This window comes from Heptranchias perlo, chromosome 22 (assembly GCF_035084215.1).
Source record: "Heptranchias perlo isolate sHepPer1 chromosome 22, sHepPer1.hap1, whole genome shotgun sequence".
Classification (NCBI taxonomy): Eukaryota; Metazoa; Chordata; class Chondrichthyes; order Hexanchiformes; family Hexanchidae; genus Heptranchias; species Heptranchias perlo.
The window spans coordinates 19,111,010-19,129,351 of record NC_090346.1 but is presented as its reverse complement, the minus strand read 5'-3'; the positions used below and the strand labels follow the sequence as shown (position 1 = coordinate 19,129,351).

At 42.4% G+C, this 18,342-nt stretch overlaps 1 protein-coding gene across 3 annotated transcripts in view; it reads left to right on the top strand.

Annotated features, from left to right (window-relative positions):
- Nucleotides 1-12,498, top strand: part of gid4 (GID complex subunit 4 homolog) — a 55,837-nt gene extending 43,339 nt beyond the window's left edge. The window contains exons 5-6 of one of the 3 annotated variants that reach the window (XM_068003097.1): nt 221-351; nt 10,103-12,498. In XM_068003097.1, coding sequence (XP_067859198.1) covers nt 221-351; nt 10,103-10,166 — 195 coding nt within the window. In that variant the 3' untranslated portion in view covers nt 10,167-12,498. Of the gene's footprint in view, nt 1-220; nt 352-10,102 lie in introns of those variants that run through there. The other 2 variants (XM_068003098.1, XM_068003100.1) reach the window with 2 other exon arrangements.
- Nucleotides 12,499-18,342: the final 5,844 nt, after the last annotated feature.

Sequence of the window (18,342 nt, the reverse complement as noted above, 5' to 3'; positions counted from 1 at the left end):
TAAATGTGCAAAGTGTACCATGCCTCCTTTACAAATGTCAGCCTTTTGGACCACGCAATGTCTTTGATTCATTCATACCTGGTATCTGTACAGTATTTCAGAAATTCTCAACAGGTATGATGTATTGGGGAATAAATTAGAGTCTAGTTTATAATGTGTTTTGTCAGATTAGTCTGTAAATTGATTTAATTGTACCAAGTTTTTCTTTCTTCACCAACAGGAACAGTTTCTAGTCCCTGATCACACAATCAAAGACATCAGCGGTGCTTCCTTCGCAGGCTTTTATTATATTTGCTTCCAAAAATCCACAGCTTCGATAGAGGGCTATTACTACCACAGGAGTTCAGAATGGTGAGAGGAGCTAGTAAACATTTCAGTGCAAATTAATCTTAGTATTTTCACTTAGGATTGCAGATATCATCGCTATGTTAAATTTGGTACATCCTGACACACTCCCTTCAATGTATGAACATAGGAACAGGAGGAGGAGGTGAGAGATAACAAAACTAAAGGAAAGAGCATACAAAAGTGCAAAGAATAGTGTAGATCCAAGGGGACTTGGAGAGAAATAAAGAACAGCAAAGGAAGTCAAAAAAGATAGTAAGAGCTGCAAAAAGGAATACGAAAAAAAGCTTGAGGGATATCAAGATTAACAGTTTTTACAATTATATTAGGAGAAAAAGGGTAGTCAAGGGTAATGTGGGCCCTTTAAAAACAGTGGGTAATATTGCAAATTAAAACAAGGAAATGGCAGACTTGTTGAATAATCACTTTGTGCCAGTCTTCACAGTAGAGAAGAGGATAATACACCTAACATTCCAGGGAAACTAATAATGAATCAAGGACTGGAACTCACTAAAGTTAACGTAAGCAAGAAAACAATATTAGAAAAAATAATGGCACTAAAGACTGACAAATCCCCCAGGACCTGATGGTTTCCACCCCAGGGTTTTAAAGGAAGTAGGTAAGGAAATTGCATGTGCTTTAGCCATAATTTTCCAAAGCACTCCTCGATTCAGGAATTGTCCCTTTTAGATTGGAAATTGCAAATGTAACTCCATTATTTAAAAAAAGGTGAGAGAGAGAGAGAGAAACCAGAAAATTATAGACCTGTAAGTCTAACATCTGTTGTGGGGAAGTTATTGGAATCTATAATTAAGGACAATGTGACTGAGCACTTGGAGAAATTTGAGCTGATTAGAAAGCGCCAACATGGATTTGTATAGGGTAGGTCATGTCTAACGAACCTAATAGAATTTTTCGAGGAAGTAACTTGGTAGACAGGGAAATGTCTATGGATGTAGTTTATATGGACTTCCAGAAGGCATTCATTAAGGTTCCACATTAGAGACTTAGCTAAAATTAAAGCTCATGGAATTGATAGCAAATTATTGATCTGATTAGGAGATGGAGTAGGAATAATGGATATATACTCAAATTGGAAGGAAGTGATTAGTGGTGTCCCACAGGGATCTGTGTTGGGCCCTCAACTATTCACTATATTAATGACTTAAATAACACAATAGAGAGCCATATATTAAAGTTTACCAATGAGACAAAGATTGGTGGCGCAGTAAGTAGAGTAGACGGGAGCATAAAATTGCAAAGAGACATTGAGTGGGCAAAACTGGCAGATAGATTTTAATACAGTTAAGTGTGAGGTCATTCATTTTGGACCAAAAAAGGATAGATCCGAGTATTTTTTTTAAATGGTGAAAAGCTAGGAACAGTGGAGGACCAAAGAGATTTAGGGTCCATGTACACAGATCACTAAAATGTAGTGGTCAGGTACCAGAAATAATCAAAGGCTAATGGAATGTTAGCCTTTATATCTAGAGGGCTAGAATATAAAAGGGAGGAAGTTTTGTTACAGCTATACAAAGCTCTGGTTCGACCTCATCTGGAGTACTGTCTACAGTTCTGGACACTGCACCTTAGAAAGGATATATTGGCCTTGGAAGGAGTGCAGTGCAGATTCACCAGAATGTTACCAGGGCTCCAAGGGTTAAATTATGAGGAGAGATTACATAAACTTGAGGGGCTGAATGGCCTACTCTGTTCCTATGTTATCCCAATTGCCAACCCATGTCATAACGTTACCTCCAATTCCATGCACTTTCATTTTTGCCAGAAGTTCTGTTGTGCTTTTCTGGTGATAGGTCTCATTTTGAGTAGGATTTTCCAATTAATGTGGCAGTCTGTGGCGCTGAAGATTTTGGGGGTGATTTTAACCCCCAAGAATGGATGGGTTGGGGGCAGGTGGGAGTTGAGAATAAATTTTTTTGGGTCGCAACTGCAAAATTTTTGGACTTTGCATTCCCAGTGGGAAGCCTGTACTTTTACATGTCCAAGTTAAACCCGGAAGTAAAGCCAGGGTGTGGTCGCAACCCAAAAAACAACTATTTTCAACTCCCACCCGCCCCTGACCCACCAGTTCTTGGGGGTTAAAATCACTCCTTTTGGGTCTGCATGCAGTTGCAGGCTTTGGCCAGCGGCTGGTGCTGTGGAGCAGGTTTTCACTTTGTGAAGCTGCTCTCTGCCAATCTAAATACAGAGTTGTAGAACTTTAATTTGTTTATACATTTAAATATACACATTTGAACATATTTTCATTTTAGCCCTTTTTTTTCTCTTGTATAAAGCACAAATATGTATCTTCAGCTGTGTCTCAGGATGGAGAATGATCACATCTGTGAGAGTGGAGGTGTAGTGGGACACAGATCAAAGCTAAACAGGTTCTTCTGTGTTCAATCCCATCCCATCAGCTGTGGACCTGGCTGTGAGTGTGGCACTTCTGTTGCCTAATTTCAACCGGTTCCAAATACACCTGTCAGCAGCTCACAGTACCATCCTGCGGCACTGGTGAATGCAGCGCCCCCTCCACTACATTGGTCCTGTTCCCACTGTGGTCTCCAGATGCCACTCCACTGGCCACCTTGGTGATTGTGCAGTCTTGGCTGTTAACTAGGGCTCCCCCCCGCCCCCCCCCCCCCCAAACTCTACCGTGGTGCTTGCTGCTTCCTGTGGCCTACATGACCTCTACTTAGGTCCCCAACCACTGATTTTCACTACCTTTTGTGTGAAAAACTGCTTCCAGATTTCACTCCTGAATGGCCTAGCTCTTATCTTAAGATTGTACCCCTTTGTTTTGGATTCCTGTTACTGGGAAAAAATAGCTTCAGTATCTGAGCTGCAGTGCCCAAAACTGAATGCAGTACTCCAGATGGGGTCTGACCAAGGATCTACAACTGAAGCATAACTTCCTTTCTTTTGTATTCCAACTTACTCGAGATAAAGGACAACATTTTATTAGCCTTTTTGATTAATTTTTGTACCTGTCCCCTTGCTTTTAGTAATTTGTGTACATGGACACCCAGGTCCCTTAGCTCTTTGGTAGTTTCTAGTTTCTAGTCTCTCGCCATTAAGAAAATATTCCGATTTGTCTTTCTTGGATCCAAATTAGATGACTTCACACTTCCCCACATTGAACTCCATCTGCCGCAGTTTTGCACACTCACTTAATCTATCTATGACCCTTTGTAATTTCCTGCTCCTGTTTGTGCAACTTAGTGTAATTTGCAAACTTGGATATTCTACTCTATTCCTTCATCCAAGTCATTGATAAATATGGTGATAAAAGCTGAGGTCCCAGAAGAGATTTGTGGGGAACACCACAAATCACATTCCACCAATTAGAGAACATTCCCTTTATTCCTACTCTTTGTCTGCTACCCCCCAACCAATTACCAACCCATGTCACAAGGTTACCTTCAATTTCATGTTTTTATTTTTGCTAATAATCCCTTGTGTGGAACCTTATCAAATGCCTTCTGGCAGTCCATATGGACAAAATCCATAGACACTCCCCTGTGTACCATGTTAGTGACGTCCTCAAAACATTCAACTAGATTTCCATCACCTCCCAAGTCTCTCATCATCCTGACTTGGACATATATCACCGTTCTGTTGCTGAGTCAAAATCGTGGAACTCCCTACCTAACAGCTCTTTTGGAGCACCTTCACAACACAGACTGCAGTGGTTCAAGAAGGAGGCCCACCACCACCTTCCCAAGGGCAGCTAGGGATGTGCAATAAATGCTGCCCTTGCTAATGATGTCCATATCTTGAGAATTCTTTTTTAAAAGTCAGACATGACCTACACCTTCACAAATCCACACCGACCCTCTTTATCAGCTCATTCTTGTTAGTGTTCAGTCACTCTGTCCCTGAATTTGAATTCCAGTAACTGTCCCACATTTCACGTTAAACTGACTGGTCTATACTTTCCTGGTTTCTTCCTCCCTCCTTTCTTAAATAATGGAGTTACATTTGCAATTTTCCAATCCAAAGACACAATTCCGGAATCTATGGAGCTTTGGAAAATTATGACTAACACATCTGCAATTTTCCCATCTGTTTCTTTTAATACCCTAGGGTGGAAACCATCAGATCATGGAGATTTGTCTATCTTAAGTCCCATTATTTTCTTCATTAACCTTTTTTTACTTGTATTAAATCCAATAAGTTCCTCCCCCTTCACTTGCTTTTAGGTTCTGTTGTACTGCTGTATTCCGTCGTCTTCCTCCTCTGTGGAAATGTGTACAAAGTCCTCATTTAACAAGTCTGCTATTTCCTTATTATGCATAGCATCACCTGCATCTGACTTTAATGGGCCCACATGCTCCCTTTACTACACTCTTTCACCTAATATATTTATAAAAAAAAGTTTTACTATTAGCTTTGATATCCCTTGCAGGTTTTTTAAGTTTACATTTTGTACCTCATTACTTTCTTTATATCCCTTTGTTGCATTTTATAGCTCTCCAAATCTGCTGAATGTCCACTTTTCCTTGCATGTCTATAAACTTTTTCTTTTAGCTTGATACTATCTCTTACTTCATTTGTTGACCATGGTTGCTTAACTACACAAGTGGAGCTGTTGCCTTTTGGGGGTATCATAGAATGGTTACAGCATGGAAGGAGGCCATTAGGCCCATCAAGTCTGTGCCGGCTCTCTACAAGAGCAATCCAGTTAGCCCCACTCTCCCACCCTATCCTCACAGCCCTGCAAATTTTTTCCCTTCAAGTACTTACCCAATTCCCTTTTGAAAGCCATGGTTGAATCTGCTTTCACCACCCCTCAGGTAGTGCATTGCAGAACTACTGGCTGTGTTTTTTTCCTCATGTTGCCTTTGGTTCTTTTGCCAATCACCTTAAATCTATGAACTCTTGTTCTTGATCCTTCAGTCAATGGGAACAGTTTCTCTATCTACTCTGTCTAGACCCTTCATGATTTTGAATACCTCTATCAAATGTCCTCTCAACTTTCTCTGCTCTAAGGAGAACAACCCCAGCTTCTCCAGTCTATCCATTTAACTGAAGTCCCTCATCCATGGAATCATTCTAGTAAATCTCTTCTGCGCCCTCTTTAAGGTCTTCATATCCTTCCTAAAAGTGCGATGCCCAGAACTGGACACAATACTCCAGTTGAGGCCGAACCAGTGTTTTATAAAGGTTCATCATAACCTCCTTGCTTTTGTACTCTATGCCTCTATTTATAAAGCCCAGGATCCCGTATGCTTTCTTAATCGCTTTCTTAATCGCTTTCTCAACCTGCCCTGCCACCTTCAACGATTTGTGCACATATACCACCAGATCTCTGTTCCTGCACCCCTTTTAGAATTGTATCATTTAGTTTATATTGCCTCTTCTCGTTCTTCCTACCAAAATGTATCACTTCACACTTTTCTGTGTTACATTTCATCTGCCACGTGTCCACCTATTCCACCAGCCTGTCTATATCCTCCTCACAGTTCACTACCCTTCCAAGTTTTGTCATCTGCAAATTTTGACATTGTGCCCTGTACACCCATGATCCAAGTCATTAATATATATCAAGAAAAGCAATAGTCCTGGCACTGACCCCTGGGGAACACCACTGTACACCTCCCTCCAGTCCAAAAAACAACCATTCACCACTACTCTCTGCTTCCTGTTAATTATCCAAATTTGTATCCATGTTGCCACTGCCCCTTTTGTTCCATGGACTTCAACTTTGCTGACAAGCTGATTATGTGACACTTTATCAAACGCCTTTTGGAAGTCCATATACACCACATCAACTGCATTGCCCTCATCGACCTTCTCTGTTACCTCATCAAAAAACTCAATCAGGTTAGTTAAATACGATTTGCCTTTAACAAATCCGTGCTGGCTTTTCCTAATTAAACCACACTTGTCCAAGTAACTATTAACTTTGTCCCGGATTATCATTTCTATAAGTTTCCCGACCACCGAGGTTAAACTGACTGGCCTGTAGTTGCTGGGTTTATCCATACACCCTTTTTTGAACAAGGGTGTAACATTTGCAATTCTCCAGTCCTCTGGCACCACCCCTATATCTAAGGATGATTGGAAGATTATGGCCAGTACCTCCGCAATTTCCACCCTTACTTCCTTCAGCAACCTAGGATGCATCTTATCTGGACCGGGTGACTTATCTACTTTAAGTACAGCTAGCCTTTCTACTACCTGCTCTTTATCAATTTTTTAGCCCACCCAATATCTCAACTACTTCCTCTTTTACTGTGACTTTGCCAGCATCTTCTTCCTTGGTAAATACAGATGCAGAGTACTCATTTAGTACCTCAGCCATGCCCTCTGCCTCCAAGCGTAGATCTCCTTTTTGGTCCCTAATCAGACCCACCCCACCACTTACTACCCGTTTATTGTTTACATGCCTATAGAGGACTTTTGGATTCCCTTTTATGTTAGCTGCCAGTCTATTCTCATACTCTCACCTTGCCCCTCTTATTTCCTTTTTCGCTTCCTCTCTGAACTTTCTATATTCAGCCTGGTTCTCACTTGTATTATCAACCTGACATCTGTCGTATGCCCCTTTTTTCTGCCTCATGTTACTCTCTATCTCTTTTGTCATCCAGGGAGCTCTGGCTTTAGTTGCCCTACCTTTCTCCCTCCTTGGAATGTGCCTAGACTGTACCCGAACTATGTCCTCTTTAAAGACCGCCCATAGTTCATTTACAGTTTTACCTGTCAATCTTTGATTCCAATTTACCTGGCCAGATCTGTTCTCATCCTATTGAAATTGGCTCTCCTCCAATTGAGTATTTTTACTTTAGATTGGTCCTTGTCCTTTTCCATAGCTAATCTAAACCTTATGATACTATGATCGCTGTTCCCTAAATGTTCCCCCACTGGCACTTGCTCCACTTCGCCCAACTCATTTCCCACAACCAGATCCTGCAATGCCTCCTTTCTCGTTGGGCCGGAAACGTACTGGTCAAGAAAGTTCTGAACACACTTCAAAAATTCCTCCCCCTCTTTGCCCCTTACACTATTAATATCTATATTAGGATAGTTGAAGTCCCCCATTATCACTACTGTATAGTTTGGGCACCACTCTAATTTCCCTGCAAATTTGCTCCTCCACATCCTTCCCACTAGTTGGTGGCCTATAAACTATCCCCAGTAGTGTAATGGCACCTCTGTTGTTTCTTAACTCTAACCAAATAGATTCTGTCCTTGATGCCTCAAAGACATCCTCTCTCTCCAGCACTGCAATATTCTCCTTAACCAATACTGCCACCCCTCCTCCTTTCTTTCCTTCCCTATCTTTCCTGCACACCTTGTTTCCAGGAACATTTAATACCCAATCCTGCCCTTTTTTGAATTAGGTCTCCGTTATCACCACAACATCATATTCCTGTGTGGCTAATTGCGCCTGCAGCTCACCAACCTTGTTTACTGTGCTTTGTGCGTTTACACACATGCACTGTAAACCTATCTTAGACCTTTTTGTATTCTCTCAATCTGATCCCTAATACTGTACTATTTCTTACTCTGGTGCTCCCTGTCTCTCCCAATCCTTTGTACACCTTGTTTCTCCTTTCCAAAGCTACATCCTGGTGCCCATCCCCCTGCCAAATTAGTTTAAACCCTCCCCGACAGCACTAGCGAACCTCCCTGCGAGGACATTGGTTCCAGCTCTGTTGAGGTGCAACCTGTCTGATCTGTGGGGTCCCACTTCCCCAGAACTGGTCCCAATGCCCCAGGAATCTAAAGCTCTCCCTCCTGCACCATCTATCCAGCCACCATTTTCATCTGCCCTATCCTCCTATTTCTATACATGGTCCTGCTTATTAATTGCTTTCTTAACTCCCTAATATCTTCCTGCAGGACCACATCCCTCTTCCTACCCATGTCCATGGTACTGATATGGACCACGACCTCTGGCTGTTCACCCTACCCCTTCAGAATGTTCTGCAACCGCTCAATGACATCCTTGACCCTGGCACCAGGGAGGCAACATACCATCCTGGATTCGTGTCTGCGGCCACTGAAATGCCTGACTATTGAATCCCCTATCACTATTGCTCTCCTGACCTTTCTCCTCCCCTCCTGTACAGCTGAGCCACCCATGGTGCTGTGGACTTTTCTCTGGCTGCACTTCCCAGAGGAACCACCTCCCTCACCAGTATACCAGTTAGAGAGTGAGATGCACTCAAGGGTCTCTTGCACTACCTGCCTGGTCCTCCTGGTCTGTCTGGCGGTCACCCAGTCCCTTTCTGCCTGCACTCTCATGCTGCAGGGTGACCACCTCCGGAAATGTGCTTTCCACGTAGCTCTCAGCCTCGCGGATGCACTGCAGTGATGCCAGCGGCTGCTCAAGCTCTGAAATCCGGAGCTTGAGCTCCACCAGCTGGCAACACTTCCTGCACCTGTGGTTGTCCTGGAACTCCCACATGGCACAGGATGTGCATTCGATGGCCTGCCATGCCTCTCTTTGTCAGATTACTACCAGAAATAAACTAAAGACTTAAAAAAACTCACCAGCTACTCACCAATTAGCTACTCACCAATCAGTTCCGTTCCTTGTGCTGATATCACTTTAGGTTTTTTCCTCGCTCCCTGGGCCTCACTTTTTATCTGCTCCGATGCTCTGCCCCCTGTCTCTCGCAAGTCCGTGCTCGATCTGGATCCAGGCTCCTGATTGAGGCCTAGTCCCTGGGCCTCGCTTTTTACCTGCTCCGAAGCTGCGCCCCGGGTTTCTCGTAGGTCTGTGCTCGGCTCCCAATTCATGTATGTACTGGTTTGGTTTTGTACCAAAATCTTCCCACAGTTTATCTGTAGGCTTACCCATTAGCAGCTCAGCCCAGTTTACTGTTGTCAATTCATTTCTCATCCCTTTTAAGTTTGCCTTACTTAAGTTTAAAACCTTGGTTTTAAAATCTTGCTTCTCCCTCTCATACCTAAAATCAAATTCAATCATATTAGGGTCACTATTCGCAAGATGTTCCCTTATAGTCAGATTGTTAACTAATTCTAGTTTGTTACTCATCACTAAATCTATGAGCTATGATCTGTCTGAACTGAAACTGATGCATTCATTTGAAAAATGCAGAGCAGTTACACTATATAGCCTTAAAGGGACATGTCCCTGCAGTTTAGCAGTAGAATAATATATTGTTTACATTATATATTGTTCCTGTACTCTTAAAATAGTGCACTCTTTGACTTACCACGAGCGATGACACTGGAGATTCGTTAGTAAAAATAAAATAAACGTGAGGGGTATGACCTGTTGCTGTTAGTTGCTAATTGAAGTATTTGACCAATAGAGCAGATATAATCATCTGAAGCATTTGGGAAGCTGCACTTTAAACTAGGTGAATCAACTGCTATATTGTACAGGAGTCACTAGTTTTTCATTCTATTCTTCCTGCCAGTTTTTAAAATCTTTTCTGCCTATTCCTTGTGAAGGCAGCGATTCCAATAGGCACTGATTGTCCTCGGGTACTTCACCCAGTTGGGACCGTTCTTTATGCAAGCACCTCAACCGTACGATCAGGCTATTTGATTGTGGGTGGGGTACAATGCAGCTGAGCTTAATCCTGTTCTGGCCCAACTTCACACATGCAAAGATTCCATCAGGGGCAAGGGATAGTAAACAAGAACCCTGGTGATATTTTTCCCCTCTCTGCAGTCTAGTTCACCAAGGTCAATTGTTGGTTTGCTTTCTATTTATAAAAGTATAGGTTTGAACCTTAAATTTTGATTGAAGTATTTTGTTTCTGTTCAACAGGTACCAGTCTTTAAACCTGACACACGTCCCTGAACACAGCACTCCCATCTATGAGTTCCGGTGACATTCATCAATGCAACCCTCCTCTGACAGTTGGGGGGAGGGAGTAGGCAGATAGTGGAACTGTTGAGGGGAGAAAGAGAGAGAGAGACACACACACAACTGTTCTGTAACAATGAGAACAATTACTGTTTTCTCTGCTGCTGACAGACCTGCCACAACACAACCAGGAGTTCAAGCATCAATAATCCAATCCAAGTGCATGACTGTTGGAGCTTGTTTTCACCGAGCAAAAGAGAATCATTTTAATCTCATTTTTAAAGCTACTTTAAACTGCACTTACTGATTTTTAATTTTGGTCTCTGATTTGTTAAGTTCTTTTTGTAGTTCTAACTTTGTTGTACAAGAACTGGCAATGACCAACAGCACGAGAGCTGCGTGCTATTGTTTTTTTTTGTTTTTGTTTTCTTCCCCCTTGCTGTTGCTGTTTTTATACTTTGCTAATCAAGCTTGAATTCTTTAGATGGTATTTTTAAACTACTCTGCTGGTGCTGTTGCACATGTTCTGTGCTAGGTTTTTATGGGAGAACAGAAGTGGCCTTATCCCAACAGAAAGCAGATGTTTTAGGTATCACAAAACAGTATTGGGGGGAGAGGAGAAGTTAAAACAAAATCCTCAATGAATGAATAACTGACTTCTGTAAGACTCGAGTTCTATAGAGAATTTCTAAAATTCTATATACATAATAAATACCTGGCAGTGTGTTAGTAAGGCCTATGACCTAATTGAGACGTTACGAGGATTAAACCAAACCCTTTGAAAGCAGTTGCCAGGCTGCAGCTTTCTAATTTCCTGCTAATACTATGTGTGAAGTTTGAGTTTTAATTTGTTTGTGTATGTGGCAGGGGAGGGTGTTCCATTGTTGGTGCTATCCCAGATGTTCACAGAAGGATTCTGTGTGCCTTTCATGATGTAATTCCTTTGGATTTACAGAAATATTCAATTTACATTATAACAGTGGGAAATTCCATGCACAGTATATTTCTCATTTGGAGGTGGAGGTTGTAGCTCCAGCCCATTAAGCCCCTTCCCAGGAAAGCCTTTGTGCAGAGCATGTGCAAAGTATTGGGTCAAGACTTTTCATGTTAAGTATGCACAAAAGAGAAACAGAAAAGATCCACCTTAGATCTAGCCATGTGTCTGACTATCTAGTTGATGGTGGATGTTGCACTTAAATAGTGGGTGGGGGAGAAGAAAAAGGTTTCCAAATTGGACAACCTGTTTAATATAATTTTAAAAATATAGATGTTTAAATGAAATTGGTGCAAAAACAATTTTTCTTCAGCTAGTTGTGACTAGTGATGCAGGGTGTTAAAATGCCCACTGTGCGGCTATATGAAAATTTCATGTCCTCACCACTACACTTTAATGAAATTCTAGTGATAACACCAAGCATTCCAATTAAATCTAATAGATGCAATGGGATCTACTGGATGCAATTAGATCTAATAGAATCTATTGAATGAAATGGGAAAGCTTGCAGTGTTGTCACAAGGATTTCAATAAGACGTAATAGTGAAATTATCATGTAACTCGAACTATGGACATTTTGACATCCAGCAGAACACTTCAGAGGGTATCTCTTGTGTAAAGTCAAAGAAAAATTATTTTATTACAACAGTCGTAAACCAATGACATACAGAGGAATGTAATACCACCACTTGTACTAAATATATTGCACCGGCTTTCTCGTCCATTGTGACTTCTTTAAAGATAATTGAATCCTGATAAACGCTTTACTGATTTGCCAAGAAAGATGATATGCCTGAATCAGGATGTATGTCTGCTTTTGTGCCTGTGTGCGTGTATAATGAGAGTAAATGGGAATGGGATGGAATTTTACCCTTGGATCAAGATTATGCTTTGATTAGATAATGTTTTTTTAATTGAAGCCTCTACGAAAAACATCTGAATGGACTCTATTTTGGAATCCTGCATCTAAAAGTGAGGTCAGCAGTTTGCTTTATTCTACCCCAGCCTTTTTGGAAAATAGGAACTTCTAATTTCACACAGGTCAAGACTTTCTTTTCTTTTTTTGAATTTTACATATTTTTGGAATTCCAATAAATAAGCTGAAAGTCCTTTTTTATTTAAAACATATGAAGAGTTGTGTAAGTGGGTGAAGCAGCCCATGTACATTGTATTTGACCTATCGACACTTGAAAGAGAGTGACTAACCAGTTTGAAAGTGAGTTGATTTTATTGTATAAATCAGAGCATGGGAATGAATGTTTTATTACATTGCATTGTTCATGAGACATCAGGAGCTTTAAGTTTCAGATCTGTGGTGAAATAAATGAGGGTACCACATCCAATAAAGTTCCTTATGAAAGACCTTTGTGGAGTTTGGATTCTTTTTCTCTCTGGTAATGGAATTAGGCTTTATTTTGATGTCCCCTCCCCTGCGCCCTAGTAAATGGAATGGAAATAAGTACATTATTAGCATAAGGATTTTAGTAAAATATTACGGTGAACCCATTAATTTTTCACAACTACACTGGCCACTTTAATATCAAGCAGGACAATTGTAGATTTATCTCCAGGAACATTTTGAGCTTTATAACAATAGGGTGGAGTAGAATCATAGAACATTTACAGCACAGAAGGAGGCCATTTGGCCCATCGTGTCCGTGCAGGCTGAGAAATGAGCCACCCAGCCTAATCCCACTTTCCTGCATTTGGTCCGTAGCCCTACAGGTTATTGTTCTACAGGTGCACATTCAGGTATTTTTTAAATGAGTTGAAGGTTTCTGCCTCTACCACCCTCTCAGGTAGTGAGTTCCAGACCCCCACCACCCTCTGGGTGAAAAAAAAATTCCTAATTTCCACTCTAAATCTATGCCCCCTGGTTATTGACCGCTCCGCTAAGGGAAATAGGTTCTTCCTATCCACTCTATCTCGGCCTCTCATAATTTTGTACACCTCAATCAAATCACCCCTCAGCCTCCTCTGTTCCAAGGAAAACAACCCCAGACTATCCAATCTTTCCTCATAGTTAAAATTCTCCAGTCCTGGCAACATCCTCGTAAATCTCCTCTGTACCCTCTCTAGTGCAATCATATCTTTCCTGTAATGTGGTGCGCAGTACTCAAGCTGCGGTCTAACTAGTGTTTTATACAGTTCCAGCATAACATCCCTGCTTTTATATTCTATGCCTCGACTAATAAAGGAAAGCATTCCATGTGCCTTCTTTGACCACCTTATCTACCTGTCGTGCTACCTTCAGGGATCTGTGGACATGCACTCCAAGGTCCCTCGCTTCCTCTGCACCTCTCAGTATCCTCCCATTTATTGTGTATTCCCTTGTCTTGTTTGCTCTCCCCAAATGCCTTTCCTCACACTTCTCCGGATTGAATTCCATTTGCCACTTTTCTGCCCATCTGACCAGTCCATTGATATCTTCCTGCAGTCTATAGCTTTCCTCCTCACTATCAACCACACGGCCTATCTTTGTGTCATCTGCAAATTTCTTAATCATGCCCCCTACGTTTAAGTCCAAATTGTTAACGTATACCACAAAAAGCAAAGGACCTAGTACCGAGCCCTGTGGCACCCCATTGGAAACAGCCTTCCAGTCGCAAAAACAGCCGTCGACCATTACCCTTTGCTTCCTGCCACTGAGACAATTTTGGATCCAATTTCCCACATTGCCTTGGATTTCATGGGGCTTTACTTTTTTGATCAATCTGCCATGTGGGTCCTTGTCAAAAGCCTTGCTAAAATCCATGAAGACTAAATCAATTACGCTACCCTCACCGAGTACTAGTGGGTATAGATCTGCCAGTGGTGAAAAGGAGAGGTGTCTGAATTACGATGACCCATAAAGTGTATAACCCCATTAAAGCTCATTTTGTCTAAAGCATATGGTACCAATTTGCTAAATAAGCCTAGTAACATCACTGGTACAATAGTCAGAAATAGTGGACTTTACCCTTTTCACTACAAAGCATATACAGTATAGCGCTAGAACAAGTCATTCCCTAGCAACAACAACCTAGTGCTAGATAAACAGCAAGAACTGTCTGAGCAGTATTATCAACACTAAAATATTGAGTCTCTGCAACCAGTAATATCATTTAACATTCTTAATTCTTTGCATTTTTATCCATATTAATCTCCATATGGACTTGAGAATATAAAGAAGCAAGATTGGGTCCTTGTAAAGTTGGTTTGTTTCACCTGCCAGTGAAATAACAAAATCACTAAACTAGATATTTCTGAAACAATTCCTCTGTGATGATCTGCTTCTTGCCAAATCTTCAGTATTTTTTATATATAATATATATAGAGTTAAATTTATTCTATGTAGCAGAGGTAAGGTAATATATTAGCACAGAAAGAGGATTGATTAACGGACAGAAAACAGTGTAGGAAATAACGGGTCATTTTCAGGTTGGTAGGCTGTAGCTAGTGGGGTGCCATAAGGATCGGTGCTAGGGCCTCAGCTATTTATAATCTATGTTAATGATTTAGATGAAGGGACCAAGTGTAATGTATTCAAATTTGCTGAGGATACAAAACTAGGTGAGAAAGTAAGCTGTGAAGAGGACAGAGAGTCTGCAAAAGGTTATAGACCGGTTAAATGAGTGGGCAAGAAGGTGGCAGATGGAGTATAATAAGAACATTAGAACTAGGAGCAGGAGTAGGCCATACGGTCCCTCGAGCCTGCTCTGCCATTCAATAAGATCATGGCTGATCTTTGGCCTCAACTCCACTTTCCTGCCCGATCCCCATACAGTCTTGAACATACTCAATGACTCAACATCCACAACCCTCTGGGGTAGAATCACAGAAAGGTTACAGCTCGGAAAGAAGCCATACAGCCCATTGAGTCTGCGCCAGCTCTATGCAAGAGCAATCCAGCTAGTCCCCCGCCCTATCCCCATAGCTCTGCAAATTTTTTCCTTTCAAGTAATTATCCACTTCCCTTTTGAAAGCCACGATTGAATCTGCCTCCACCACCCGCCGGCAGTGCATTCCAGATCCTAACCACTTGCTGCGTAAAAAAGTTTTTCCTCATGTCACCTTTGGTTCTTTTGCCAATCACCTTAAATCTATGACCTTTGGTTCTTGGCCCTTCCGCCAATGGGAATAGTTTATCTATTCTGTCTAGACCCTTCATGATTTTAAATACCTCTATCAAATCTCCTCTCAACCTTCTCTGCTCCATGGAGAACAACCCCAGCTTCTCCAGACTATCCACGTAACTGAAGTCCCTCATCCCTGAAATCATTCTAGTAAATCTTTTCCGCACCCTCTCTAAGGCCTTCACATCTTTCCTAAAGTGCGGTGCCCAGAACTGGACACAATACACCAGTTGTGGTCAAACCAGTGGTTTATAAAGGTTTATCATGACTTCTTTGCTTTTGTACTCTATGCCTCTATTTATAAAGCCCAGGATCCCTTTTTTTTTTAACCGCTTTCTCAACCTGCCCTGCCACTTTCAACGAATTGTGCCACATATACCCGTAGATCTGTATTCCTGTACCCCATTTAGAATTGTGCCCTCTAGTTTATATTTCCTCTCCTCGTTCTTCCTACCAAAATGTATCCGCATTTTTCTGCGTTAAATTTCATCTGCCACATGTCCGCTCATGCCACCGGCCTATCTATATCCTCTTGAAGTCTATCACTATCCTCCTTACTGTTCACTACACTTCCAAGTTTTGTGTCATCTGCAAATTTGGAAATTGTGCCGTGTACACCCAAATCCAAGACATGAACGTATATCAAGAATAGCAGTGGTCCTAGTACCGACCCCTGGGGAACATCACTGTACACCTCCCTCCAATCCGAAAAACAACAGTTCACCACTTAAGAACATAAGGAATTGGAGTAGGAGTAGGCCATCCGGCTCCTTGAGCCTGCTCCACCATTCAATCAGATCATGGCTAACCTTCGACCTCAAGTACTTTCTGCTTCCTGTTACTTAACAAATTTTGTCTCCACGCTGTAACTGCCCACTTAGAGACAGAGAATTCCAAAGATTCACAACCATCTGAGTGAAGAAATTCCTCCTCATCTCGGTCTTAAATGGCCGACCCCTTTTCCTGAGACTATGCCCCCTAGTTGTAGACTCACCAGTCAGGGGAAACAACCTCTCAGAATCCACCCTGTCAAGCCCCCTCAGAATCTTATATTCTGGTAGGAAGAACAGAAAAACATTTTTTTTTAAATGGTGAAGAACTATTAAATGTTGGAGTTCAGAGGGATTTAGATGTCCTTGTACACGAAACACAAAGTCAACATGCAGGTACAGCAAGCAATTAGGAAGGCAAATGGTAAGTTGGCCTTTATTCCAAGGGGGTTGGAGTACAAGAGTAAGGAAGTCTTGTTGCAATTGTACAGGGCTTTGTTAAGACCACACCTGGAGTATTGTGCATAGTTTTGGTCTCCTTACCGAAGGAAGGGTATACTTGCCTTAAAGGTGATGCAACAAAGGTTCACTAGATTGATTTCTGGGATGAAAGGGTTGTCCTATGAGGAGAGATTGAGTAGAATGGGCCTATACTCTCTGGAGTTTAGAAGAATGCGTGGTGATCTCAGTGAAACATATAAGATTCTGAGAGGGCTTGACAGGGTAGATGCTGAGAGGCTGTTTCCCCTGGCTGGAGAGTCTAGAACTAGGGGGCATAGTCTCAGGATAAGGGGTCGGCCATTTAAGACTGAGATGAGGAGAAATGTCTTCATGCACAGGGTTGTGAATGTTTGGAATTCTCAAACCCAGAGGGCTGTGGATACTCAGTCGTTGAGTATATTCAAGGCTGAGACTGATAGATTTTTGGACTCTAGGGGAATCAAGGGATATGGGATTGGGTGGGAAAGTGGAGTTGAGGTTGAATATCAGCCATGATCTTATTGAATGGCGGGGCAGGCTCGAGGGGCCGTATGGCCAACTACTGCTTCTATTTCTTATGTTAACCAGTCTGAGAGATTCCTGTCCTATTGAAGGTGGTCACTTTTTAAAATAAAACTTACCAAATAATTAACAATTTGTATTCTGTTCTGATTATCCTAAGATTGGCTTGAAGGCTTTATTTTGATTTTAAAACAACTATCAGGCTCTATTGTGCCCCTTGGCGACATCATCCAAAAACACGTCGTCAGTTTCCACCTGTACGCTGATGACACCCAGCTCTATCGCACCACCACCTCCCTCGACCCCTCCAATACTTCTCATTTTTTAAAAATTCATTCATGGGATGTGGGCGTCGCTGGCGAGGCCAGCATTTATTGCCCATCCCTAATTGCCCTTGAGAAGGTGGTGGTGAGCCGTCTTCTTGAACCGCTGCAGTCCGTGTGGTGACGGTTCTCCCACAGTGCTGTTAGGAAGGGAGTTCCAGGATTTTGACCCAGCGACAATGAAAGAACGGCGATATATTTCCAAGTCGGGATGGTGTGTGACTTGGAGGGGAACGTGCAGGTGGTGTTGTTCCCATGCGCCTGCTGCTCTTGTCCTTCTAGGTGGTAGAGGTCGCGGGTTTGGGAGGTGCTGTCGAAGAAGCCTTGGCGAGTTGCTGCAGTGCATCCTGTGGATGGTGCACACTGCAGCCACAGTGCGCCGGTGGTGAAGGGAGTGAATGTTTAGGGTGGTGGATGGGGTGCCAATCAAGCGGGCTGCTTTATCTTGGATGGTGTCGAGCTTCTTGAGTGTTGTTGGAGCTGCACTCATCCAGGCAAGTGGAGAGTATTCCATCACACTCCTGACTTGTGCCTTGTAGATGGTGGAAAGGCTTTGGGGAGTCAGGAGGTGAGTCACTCGCCGCAGAATACTCAGCCTCTGACCTGCTCTCGTAGCCACAGTATTTATATGGCTGGTCCAGTTAAGTTTCTGGTCAATGATGACCCCCAGGATGTTGATGGTGGGAGATTCGGCGATGGTAATGCCGTTGAATGTCAAGGGGAGGTGGTCATTGCCTGGCACTTATCTGGCGCGAATGTTACTTGCCACTTATGAGCCCAAGCCTGGATGTTGTCCAGGTCTTGCTGCATGCGGGCTCGGACTGCTTCATTATCTGAGGGGTTGCGAATGGAACTGAACACTGTGCAGTCATCAGTGAACATCCCCATTTCTGACCTTATGATGGAGGGAAGGTCATTGATGAAGCAGCTGAAGATGGTTGGGCCTAGGACACTGCCCTGAGGAACTCCTGCCGCAATGCCCTGGGGCTGAGATGAT